Source organism: Heteronotia binoei, chromosome 5, assembly GCF_032191835.1.
Source record: "Heteronotia binoei isolate CCM8104 ecotype False Entrance Well chromosome 5, APGP_CSIRO_Hbin_v1, whole genome shotgun sequence".
In the NCBI taxonomy this organism is placed as follows: Eukaryota; Metazoa; Chordata; class Lepidosauria; order Squamata; family Gekkonidae; genus Heteronotia; species Heteronotia binoei.
The window spans coordinates 104,554,106-104,566,393 of record NC_083227.1 but is presented as its reverse complement, the minus strand read 5'-3'; the positions used below and the strand labels follow the sequence as shown (position 1 = coordinate 104,566,393).

General features: G+C 42.8%; 1 protein-coding gene across 1 annotated transcript in view; it reads right to left on the bottom strand.

The window, feature by feature from the left end:
• DNAH1 (dynein axonemal heavy chain 1) overlaps positions 1-12,031 on the bottom strand; it is a 255,919-nt gene extending 243,888 nt beyond the window's left edge. Inside the window, exons 1-5 of the mRNA XM_060240006.1 lie at positions 11,784-12,031; positions 10,610-10,682; positions 4,983-5,157; positions 3,885-4,041; positions 280-412 (exon numbers count right to left, since the gene is read on the bottom strand). Coding sequence (XP_060095989.1) covers positions 280-412; positions 3,885-4,041; positions 4,983-5,157; positions 10,610-10,682; positions 11,784-11,990 — 745 coding nt within the window. The 5' untranslated portion in view covers positions 11,991-12,031. The remainder of the gene's footprint in view (positions 1-279; positions 413-3,884; positions 4,042-4,982; positions 5,158-10,609; positions 10,683-11,783) is intronic.
• Positions 12,032-12,288: the final 257 nt, after the last annotated feature.

Below are 12,288 nucleotides of genomic sequence, written 5' to 3'. Positions count from 1 at the left end.
GAGTGTGACATTCCATGCTGAAAGACACATTTTGTTTTTTTAAAAATCAACAACTTCTAAGTTCTAAGTGTCTTTGGTCAGGATCCAAAGAACTACTTCAGTTAACAGTTTCAGGGAGGAGGGATTTAAAAACCAGACAAAACATTTCAAACACCAAAAATATTTCATCCTGAAGGCTTAAAAAATATTCAGAAGGCAGAAAAGGTGCCCCAATATATTTATTATTTTGTGATCCTGTCAAGTGGGTAGTAAGCTACTTCCACTGTATCTATGCTTTACCATGTCCAAGTACATCATCTGTAGGTAGAAGTGCTTTTCCTGGAACTGGTTTCCTGTCTTGGGAACCAGACTCCACCCCCAACAAAAGCCATTCTTCTGGAGTTCGGCAATCGTACTCTTCATCATCAAATACCTAAAAATCAGAAGTGTGAAATTAAGCCTCTGCAAGCATCAGCAGACCTAGCATTCATAGAACTGTATCTTCAATTAACTGTATTTTGTAACATTTACTTATGTGTTATTCATTTATTTAAGCAGAATTACTTTATCCCTGCTCTTTTTTTGGTATTTGTGTGTGTGTATACACATGTTTGCACCTGGAAGTCATATTGACTTCTGGCTGAATAGAGCCTGTCCTCTCAAATGGTATTTCAAGGAAGTCTCCCATCCAAATACTAACCACAGTTGATCCTGTTTAGCTTCCAAGATCTGACGAGATCAGGCTTGCCTGCGCTATCCAGATCAGGGATTTAATCCCTTTTCTTGACATAAAGTTTTCCAAGGTGGCTAAAAACTAGATTTTATGTAAGCCAATCTGTGGCTCTTTCATACCAAAAAGTGGGATAAAATATTTTAATAAATAAAAATATATGAAAATATAGACCTTTTAAAAAATCTCAGGCATTTTTGCACACATATCAAGACACACACATCATGATTCTCCCCCTTTAAGCAGTGTTCCCTCTAAACTGAGTTAGCGTGAGATAGCTCACAGATTTTTAGCCTCTAGCTCACTCTTTTTTGTCTTAGCTCAGGAAGGATGACCCCAGAGCACAATAATTTATGCAGTAGCTCACAACTTTAATGCTGATAGCTCACAATTTTTAATACCAGTAGCTCACAAAGTAGAATTTCTGCTCACAATACTCTGCAGCTTAGAGGGAACATTGCTTCTGAGTCCAGCTCACCATGTTGCATCAGAAGTCCAACATGTGTTTGGGGCATGGGGTTGCATGATGGCCTTGGTAAGAGGAGTGCTAGCCTGTGTACATGCAAACTCTATTCTCTGGATCCTGCCCAATATCTTGTAGGAAGTGTTCTATATATGGTTTTGCTGAATCAAAACCTTCTCCAAACAGCAAGGTATGCAACTTCCACTAAGCACTGCAACAACCATTGCAATGACTATCCTCCTCCATACCCAATCCTTTAGTCATAAAGCCCAAACTGTGGTGGCAAATCCCCGCATCCTGATTCATTGGAATCTCCGGGAATATAATGCACCAACTATTGGCCGACACACTGTCAGTCACCACTTCCCACTACCATTGGGTAGCCTCTCTGTCACCTGCCCACAGCAGCCTTCCCCACGTTCTTGCAGGATTGGCTTGCAATCAGCCTCTGCCTTGACATTGGCTGATTCTGCTCTCCCCCACCCACCACCGGCCCAGTCAGGCAAGAACACCACGAGACAGTGGGAGATAGTTCTCTGCTGAAAGGTTCTCCTGGGGGCTTACTGATCATTGCTGCCTCTCCTCAGGGCCCTGTCTATCTTCCTTCTTCTCATTTTTCTTTCTCTCACTCCTTTCTCCCCCTTTTTTCTACCTCCCCCTTCTGTTCTTTCTCTCATTCTTTCTCTGTATCTTTGTCTTTCAGTCTTTTTATTTCATTCTGTCTATCTACCTTCCTACATATTTTCACCTGACAAAAAATGAATGTTCATTTACAGCATGAAGGGGCCACTTCAACACCAGCAGTTAAACAGAGGGAGCAAGAGGGAGGCCTGCAATGGCTCCCTGCCTCATAAAGCCACCAGCGGAGCGAGTCTCTTGTCAGCTGCCTGATGCTACCAGCCATTTCCTACCAGGGAACTACTGTTGCCAACCTCCAGGTGCTTGGTCCCCCCCCCCATCCCCAACTATGAAGAAAGACTGTCTTTTTCCCATGTAGAGGCTGCAGTGTTGCCAACTCCAGGTTAGGAAATTCCAGATGGCAGAGATCATCTCCCCTCGAGCTGGGGGGGGATTAATGCCTTCATTTGGGTGGGTGGGAAGACAGCAAGGCTGGGGGAGTACTCGCCCAAATCTCTTTAGTGGTACATTTCCAAGTTGGTGGGAGATTCCTATGGTATCACTACTGGCCTCTGAGGGAGACGCTTTTCCTCCTGGGAACCACTGTTGCCAATCTCCAGGCAAAGGCTATCCAGATGGCAGAGATCAGCTCCCCTTGAGTGGGGGGGGGGGGACTGAATGCCTTCACTATGGTGGGTGGGAAGCCAGCAAGGCTGGGGAGCACTCACCCAGAGGCCTTTAGTGGTACCTTTCCAGGTTGGTGGGAAATTCCTGGAGATTCTGTGGTGGAGTTTGAGGATGGCATAGGAGTTAGAGCTTCAGAGCGGGGTCTGCCAGACCCAGGTTCTTGCTGTGGAAGCTGACTGGATGATTTCAGGCCAGTCACAGACTTCCAGCCTAACCTGCCTCAAAGGGTTGTTGTTTAGATCACATGGGGGGAGAGGAGAATGATGTACACTGTTTTGGTCCTCCCACCTCCCACTGTGAAGAAAGACTGTCATTTTCCTAGGTAGAGGTTGCAGGGAGGGGGAAGTCACTGGCAGATAAAGGGAAGGAGACAGGGTTGCCAACTCCCGGTTAGAAAATTCCTGAAGATTTAAGGGGTAGGGCCTGGAGAGGGTGGGGTTTGAGGAGGGATAGGACCTCAGACAGATACAATGCCATTTCCTCCTGGGGAACCACTGGAGATCACTCAGATTTACAATTGCTCTCAAGATGGCAGAGATCAGATCACCTTGAGTGGGGGGGGGAGTCAATGCCTTCACTTACGTGGGTGGGAAGACAGCAAGGGTGGTGGGCACTTACCCAGAGTCTCCTTCTAGAGCCTGTTGAATTTTCTTCACAATGGGCCTTACTCCTAGTGTATTTATATTTTTACTACTTTGGTCACCCAGAAAGCCCATGGGGTTAGGCAAGCACAGGGCTTTTTTTGTAGCAGGACCTCCTTTGCATATTAGGCCACACACCCTGATGTAGCCAATCCTCCTAAGAGCCCTGAAAACTCTTGGAGGATTGGCTACATCAGCAGGGCATCTTAAGATCTGATCTGCTATGCAGATATTTTAAAAGGTTTCAGAGGTAGCTTCTACCACAGTGTTGGTTTTATGCTTCACCCCTCTTTCCTTTATGTGCTATGGCCAAACTCAGTGGACTTCTCATTGGGTAATAATTATGACTCACAGAAGAACTTGCTGGTAGCATAGCAGAGAGGAAGCTGATATTACTCCTCTTCTCCCTTGTACTTGAACTTCCTGTGTGTGCACGTGCACACACATGGTTGGCTCCACCTCTTGTAGCAGCCATTTTATGGTTGGCTGTGTCTCCAGTGGCAGATATTTTGTGGTAGCACCCACCACCCTGTCAGAATTCCAAATCTGCCCACAGGCTCAAAAATGTTAAGGTCAGAATGTTAGACTTAGGATCTGAAAAACCCAGGTTCAAATCCCCACTGTCACTGTCTCTCACCCTAACCTATTTCACAGGGTTATTGTGGATAAAATGGAGGAAAGGAGAATGTTGTTGTAAATTGGGCATAATATAAAATAAATTAATTTAGAAGGCTTTGGAACCTCTAAAGATACCACTCTGACTTACCTGTAATGGAAGATAGATAGGGAAAAGAGGGTCTTTCTTTTGCTCAATGGTTGGCATATTTGCAGGGTCCTGGTGTCTCGGCATCAGCTCATTGGAATCTATGCCTGCATGGAGTAATATCTCAGAGATATCTAAGCTAAGATATAATCGCCTTCTCCTAGTTAAACAGAAAGATTAAATGGATTGTATTTACAGAAAACCATTATTGATTCAACAGCTTTTTATCTTTTTCAGTAAATGATAAATATGCTAAAATGAATGAGACAATGTATCAACCGGCATCAGAACACAGAAACCTGAATGGAATTGCAATTAGTCTAGACTATTTGCAATGGTTCCATCAAATCAATTTCATGTAACAAAATGCACATCAATTGGTAATCAGAAATCAGTATTTTAAGCGGTTTCTGGTACTCTCTGCATGTTTCTCACTAATTTTGTAGAAAATATTCCCACATTATTATTTTGATCATGGGAGTTTTGTTCTGTATGCAAGCGGTAGTGCCAAAATCATAATAATGGCAGCTTTTGCAAAATCATTCCAAGCATTGCAATCCTTTCTTATCCACCAGAATTTATTTTGTGGATTGCACCAGAAAAAGACAGACCACTATAGTTTTTGGACAATCCAATATATATAAACTGAATAGTTGAGCTAAAAGTCCCTCTGCAAATTCACTTTCAGGAGCATTCTGTGTCAATTGGTCAGTGCATAATCCTTTCTATGTGAAAGCCACAGGTTGCAATACAGTAGGAAAACCTACGTTAAAGGCGTGATATCTTTCAGCTCTATCACATGCAGAGTTACATATGCCCATGCCTGTCAAAATCAATGGCATTAAGTGTACTTCACTGCATAAGATCTCTGCCTTAGAGCCTAAATTCTATGCAGAACTATATGCACCTAAACCTATTTGTTTCAATAGGCTTTAGCATGCTTAACCCTGAATAGGACCCAGCTGCCAGTTACATAGAAGTTTAACAAGTGTTTATAAAATGTATGTAAGTTATACAGAAATTTAGTGACTGAACAGCCAAATGTAAAACACAATTTTTACTTGCCCAATCACTCCTTTTGGGTCCCTTTTCTCAAATTACCTTTCAATCTCTATCTTCCGAGGGCACTGGCCTGGAAGTACCTCAAAAGGAACTTGTACTTTTGGTTTATATGCTTGCAGAGGAAAGTCTGAGTCTTTGACAATTTCTGTAGTTGGCCCAATCTGTTCACTGTCCAAGATATGCCCAATATTCTCTGGAGTATCAAATGTTGTGACTAACAAGAAACAAAAGTAAGAAAAGCCAGAGTAACTGTTAACTGCATTTACTTCACTGTAGCCCAGGAGTCCCCAGTGTGGTGCCCATGGGTACCATGGTTCCCACCAACACCTTTTCTGTTGCCTGCCAAGTGCTTTTTAGGAGGTGGGTGGGGCCAGGTAGGACTTTTGCTCAGCAAGGCTGCTGATTAACTGTTGGAGACTTAATGGGCTGTGCAGATTTTTAAAAATGTTGCTTTGGCAGCAGTTGCCACCATAGCACAAGGATCTACACTGTATTACTGAAATTAAACCATGGCGATCATTTTGTGGCTGGCTCTGCCTCCCATGGCAGCCATTTTATGACAGTAGTTTTGTGGCTGCACGCACAATGCTGTGTCAGAATTCCAAATGGGCCCACAGCTCAAAAAGGTTGGGGGTGAGGGCCCTGCTGTAACCTATCCTGACCTGGAAGCTTAGAGCAGAAAAACAGTTTGATATACATAATACTAAATATATGCTGACCAATTATGTTACCTCCTTGGACCAGCATAGAGGAGAGGCTGCAGTTCAGTAGTAGTACCTCCTCTTTGCATGCAGAAGGTCCTGGGTTCAGTCCCCAGCATCTCTAGTTTTGTTTTGTTTTTAATAACTTCTCTGCCCTGGACATGGGATGGAGATGGTGCTGGTATAAACTGCAAAATTTGTCTCAGTTCTTTTAGCCTTTGCATTAACAAAAATAAGAAATAAGTGTCTTCTGCCACTCAAGACTGATGAATCAATGAGCTTCTAGGAGTACAAAAGGAAGGGAAACATGCCATCACCAATAAAGCTGAAATGAATTTAAACATTGGTGTGTCAGTATCCTTACAAGAAGGTAAATCCAATAATAGCCATTTGGGATCTAGCTCTAACTTTCCATTACAGATCTAATGAATCTACATAAGTACTTTGCTCCAAAACCCTGGGCATTGTCCCCAACAATGATACAAAGATCCCACCTGTTTACATTTTTTTTTCAACAGACATTTGGAATCTTTCTACGGAAATGCTGCAACCCTAACATCTCCAGTTAAAAGACCACGCTGTAGGTGATGTGACAGACCTCTGCCTGAGACCCTGGAGAGCTGCTGCCACTCTGAGTAGACAATACTGTGCAGAGTTAGTGAAATTAACAAGCCACTGCCCCTGTGCCCCATCTATTTGGCCCCAGCTAAAGTTTTCTAAAAGCAGCAGTTGCCATCAAACATAGTCATCCTTCGTGTAGGCATCCCTCCTGTAATTTAGGTACTGAGGAATACTACTGTTATTTAAAATTTTTATGCTAGCAAGAAGAACTGGTAGGCATAAGCAAATATTGACTCTGCACACTGTGTTCTTCTAATTAATGGGCATCCCAAATCCTGATATTTGAAGAAAATATTTTCTGAGCTAAAATTGGAGCCTCACTGTACTCTTTTAAACCTGAAAAAGTTATGTTCACAGTGACTGCCAGGTCAACCTAGAAATCAAACAGGCCATGCAAAATCTTCTTACGCTATTGCAATTATTTATTTCTTTATTTAAAACAGTTCTAGTCTGTCCGATAACAAGGACAAACACAGTCATAAAAATGAAAATCAACAGCATTAACATTTCAACATTTAAAGTCAGCCAAATAGCAATAAAAGTAGTCACAGCAGAAAATGAGAATATTTGAAGCAACGAAAATCATCATCCAGTCATCCATTATGAAAAGTCTTCTGATTATTTAAATTCAGATCAGTAGGCACCAGGCTAATGAAGTGCCACAAACAAAAAAGACCCTCAACGCACAGCAGCCAAGAAGGTCAGAGCGCCTGCTCCGGCTGCAACGCCACTGAGGATGTTCTCCGCAGCTGAGAACGAAACGTCTGGAAGGAAAACTTTCCCCAGTAGAACACGGCACTTGAGCCCGAAAGATTCTACAAACCCTAAAAAAGACCCTGTTAGATATTAATCACATTCTTCAATACAGGAATTACAACCTGGAAAAATAATAATAATCAGTGATATTCAGAAACATTTGAAGTGGGTCATTATTCTGGGACCTGGCTTAACATTCAAGAACAGAGGTAAGAGAGGCAAGAGACAGTGACTCAACAGATATGTACACGACAGCTAAGTTCAGTCGTTAGCAATTACACAGATATCTTGTCAAAGATAATTGTGCTGATAGACAGGCCTGCAGCCAGAAAATTTCAGAGGGGGGGCTCACGAAATAAAATTTTGGGTAGAGGGGCCCCCTGCTCTGGCAGCCCCCATTCTCTCTGCTGCCATTGCTCTGGCAGCCCTCCCCCCCTCCCTCCAACCCACCTGGTGAAGGCCCATCCCTCCTTTCCCTTCCCTTTGCACCCCCACACCATGCCGCCCACTGCCTGTGCCTCCTTCACCGCTGCCACCACCACCCGCCCCTTCTTTCCCTTCTCATTGCCCCCCCCTGCACATGATCACACTGCACCGTGCCTGGGCCCTGCCATGATCGCACATGGAGGGGGGGAGGGAATGGGAAGGGAAAGGAGGGGCAGGCATAGGCGAAGAGAGAGGGTGGAGCACTTGTCCCTGGGAGGCCAGGACTTGACAAGGCCCACTGTGGGCCCTCTGCAAGCGGGGGGGGGGAGGGAAGGCCCCTGGACGGACCACTTCGCCCACTCTTAGATCCCCCCCTCCGACTGGGCAGGAGCTTTCTTGGGAAAGGGACAGGACTCCAGGCCAGATGGCCCCGTTTGAATTGAGGGCTGCTCGTGAGGAGCCTTTAGTGCAAACGCCACCCCCATTGAACAGCAGCAGCCCTGGAGGCCCAACAGAGGGGCCCTACAGGGGTGAGGGGGGTTTAATAGAGGGGCCATGCCCCCCCATGGCTACGGGCCTGCTGATAGGTCTAAATTCCAAGCATTGTTTATACCAGTTGTATTGCTGGCTAGTAGACTGGGGACGGGTGATCTGATAAGTGCTGCTTGCTTGTAATTATTTTCTTCCTCTAGTTTAGCTTTCTAGGTACAATTGTCAACAGTCCTGGAGAAAAATGTCCTGACCCCTCTGTTTCCCTGGAAGTAAATATCCCATTAAAGGGTAAAAGACATTTTTCTTCAGGACTGCTGGCAATCCTAGTATCCTACCTTTGTTCATAGAAGCAGATGCGTTCTTTATATACACTGGCATACAGGTAGGCAGCATTGAACAATGAAGGGGTAGGCAGCATCTGTCAATGCTGTACCACTATATACTGGGCAAAATATGGGCAACAACCTATAGATAGGGCTGGAGGTCTTCCAGAATTACAACTGATCTCCGGACTACATAGATCAAATGGCTCCTTTGGAGGGTGGACTCTGGGATTATACCCCCACAAGGTCCCTCCTCTCCCCAAACCCCAACCTTCCCTGGCTCCACTCCCAAATCACAAGGAATTTCTCAATCTAGATTTGGCAACCCTAGCACAGAGGCAGGAATAGACATGATGTATCAAAAGGGGGAAAAGAGGGGGACTCAGAGGAAGAACTCCCGACCCCAATGATTTTCCTCTCATGGCTTTAAACTTTTCAGAAATTTTACATCTGCAAGTATGCAGCACTGCATATTGAAGGAGCAGTGCAGTCAAATGTCACATGCCTGCCAGAAACATGATGTATCTGCTCTGCCATGTATGCCTGGCAATCAGAAACAGAGAGAGAAAGAAGCAGAAAGACCAGGCCAAAGTTATCTGGTGAGAAATGAGAGATCTGTCATGAGGCTCTGACATCCCTCAACACTTGAATTTTCATTAAAAACAGCTTGGAAGTTAATCTTTTCTCCCTGTGCTGTTTCCCATATTAAAACAGAGGAAGAGAGAACAATATTCTAAGCCACTTTGGGACCCCACTGGGGAGAAAAGCAGGATACAACTATCTAAATAGATAAATAAAAAAAATAAAATCATTCCACCTCACACCTCCCCCAGGAAGAGAAAAAAGACAACTTTCTGTTCAGGTACAAACTGGAAGACCTGAGTGCAACAGACCTCCTCTGATGAGGAACTGAAAGCTCAGCAGACCTCAAACTTTGCCAGGGCTTCCCTAGTATTATTTAGTATTATTTAATTGTGAGCAATAGCAATAAACTCAGCTTATTGCCAAAATTATGTGCTCCTTGCCCTCATGCATGGAGTGTGAATGAATGTTTTCTGGCTTCAGAAACTGTGATGTATTTATTGTATGTATTACCATGAAACATCTGCTTCCCTCTCTGATATTCATGTTTATTGGTTTAGACTAATATGGGGTGGAGTCTCTTCAATTAGTTCTGTTTGTTCATTAGAATGGTTACATTGCTGGAGCTCTCTTGTTCTGAAATCAGTTGCCTCCATACCTGTATCTCTTTGTTAATAAATGCATGCTGTTTTGGAGACACCTGGGGTCTAGCCACTGTGTGACAAACACAATGTTAGACTGGATGGGTCATTGGCCTGATCCCAGATGGCTTATCTTACATTCTTACACTTGTCTGTGCTGTGTGAACCTAAAAGCAAGAACCTATTCCTGACGTAAGCAAAAAAGAACATTACAGAAGCCTTGTATCAAACTCAAAAATGCCAAATTCAGGCACCTGGCAAACTAGAGTTATCTATTTGCAGAAACTTTTGACAAGGGTTCCCCCCCCCCCACACACACACACACATTGCTGTGACTACCTGAAGTACAATCTGAGGCTGTTAAAACAGTGACTTTTGACAGCCCTGGATGCTGCCACGCATAGTTTCAGCAGTACCTAGGATTTATTTAACAGAGGTGCTAGTGGGAGCCCTCACCACCATAATGGAAAGAACAGCATAAGTCTACTCGTAGAGAGGCAAATCCATTACAAACTGGCCGCATAAAGGCTGGACCCCAAATTCTGCTGTTTAATGGCTTGTTTTATTAATGTGTTTTTTATTCGGTGGTTTTTAATTGTAAGGCAACTGAAGGAGAACTCTGAAGATGTGTCATAGAAATATTTTAAATAAATAATGCACAAATAATTTTGATCTCACATCCATGTTTATGCAACACACACAAATACACAGAATGAAGTGTTCTTGGGACGTAATTCTTTCAAGTATTGAACTGATACTATCTCCCAAGCCCTCAAGAACAAAAGCAATGCCTCACTTCCCATTCATTTTCAAGCTCCTTGAACAAGCCAGCTCTCTTATCACATCAATTTTATTTTCCTATCTTCTTCTATGATTTCTTCAGTTTGGCTCTCATCCACTTTACTGAGACTATGCTTATTTAAGTTTGCTACCGTCTCCTTGTCTCTAAACCCAAGGCTGTTTATTCTGCCCTCATTCTACTTGACTGCTCTGCTGCTTTTGATGCTGTCAAGGATCAATCACGCTCTTCAGTATTTTCACTTTTTCAGTTCCAGGACCTCAGTTTTCAACTTTCTATTGCTTAGTTAGAAATGAGATGAGAGTATTTTTTTCAATGCACTTACCTTTTGGTGTGTGCTCTTCAAGCTCAGACTGTTTCAACAAGTCCTTGTACACATTAGGACCAGCACACACATCCTACAGTTGTGAACAACAAGAAGGGAAAGCCTCAAAAGCACATAAAGAATTATACGTGCACAGTAAATGTATCATACAAGGCAAAGAAACACCTACAAATATCTACTTATGCTATGAACAATTAAGCTATAAACATGAGATCTAGAAATTTGCTTTTCAGTAACCTATTTATACAGAATAAGACATGGCATGTAAAGTAGAACCTTGCGGTTTGTGCAAGTCCTTGGGTATCTCTCACACAAAAAAATCAAATTATCAAAATCAAACTTTCAGTCCCTATAGAAGAGAAAATATCTTCAAGCTTAACAATTTTAGAGGTTCTGGAAAAACTCAATGGAATAAATGACAAGTAGGCTTAGAACAAATAAAAGGAAGTGCTTTTTCACCAAAAATTAACATGAATTCACTGACACAGGAAGTGATGGCAGCTACAAGCATAGACAGCTTCAAGAGGGGACTGGATAGAAATACGGAGCAAATATTCATAATTAGCTATTAGCCACATGGTTTTAGGTGGAACATGATGTCTGGGGCAGTGACACTCTGTATTGATACTTGGGGTCAACTTCTGGAGTTCTGGCCTCACTGGTGGACCTCCTGATGGTACTGGGTTTTAGCCGCTGTGTGACACAGTATTGGACTGGATGAGTCATTGCCCTGTCCCAACATGGCTTCTCTTATGTTCTACATTTTTTCCATAAGCCTGAACACTCTTTTTCCATTCTAGAAATAATTAAAAAGAACTTGAATCTATTGTTACAGCATACAGAGAACCATTACTTGTGCCAATAACTGCAGAATGAAGCCACTGATAAAATTACATGAGATGTTATAGTACAGCGATTGCTACGTTCATGAATATCGTACAAAGGCCAGCCCTCAAACTCCTAATTGTATTTGAGGCACTGAGTTCATAGTATGAAATACTGAATAAAACAGAATTTAGTTCTTGCCTCCATATGATTTCAAGAATAAGTTCTGGTAGAGGGCAGATGGATTGAGCAAGAAAACAAAGTAAGAATTTTTAAAGTATGTTTCTCCATTTCTAATGCCTTTGTGACACTTTTATGGAGTAGAAAAATAAGGTTCTAACATACTTACCCCCAAGAGATCTGAGGCTCCAGGTGCAAGGACATCAGAGTAAAATCCTCTTTCTTTAATCACCGGATATCCCTTATGTGCTGTTTTTTGAAGATTGTCTGTTATAACTGAGCTAGGTCCTGGAGAGCTTGAAACCTGACTGCTGGGATAAGGAGGATAGGGACTCCGCCCCAACGTGTTTTTCAATTCCTTCTTGGCTTTATCCATTCTGATCTGTATATCACAGACAGAAGAAAGGCACCATGAGGCACTCCTTCACATCAAATGAAGAAAATGAACTGCCATTCGTATTCTTGTATTGTCAAGAACCTCTAATTTTTGAACTATTTCTTAATCAAAATGAAGGATTAACTTTACTTTATTCGATTTAAAAAGCATACACCCAGAAGTCATGTTTAAGCTTCATCTATGTCTTTCCAGACGCTTGTAATTACTCAGCAGATTTAAATGGCTATGAGTGCAGATGGCTTCAGAAGAGAATTAGCCAGATTCTTGGAAGACAGGC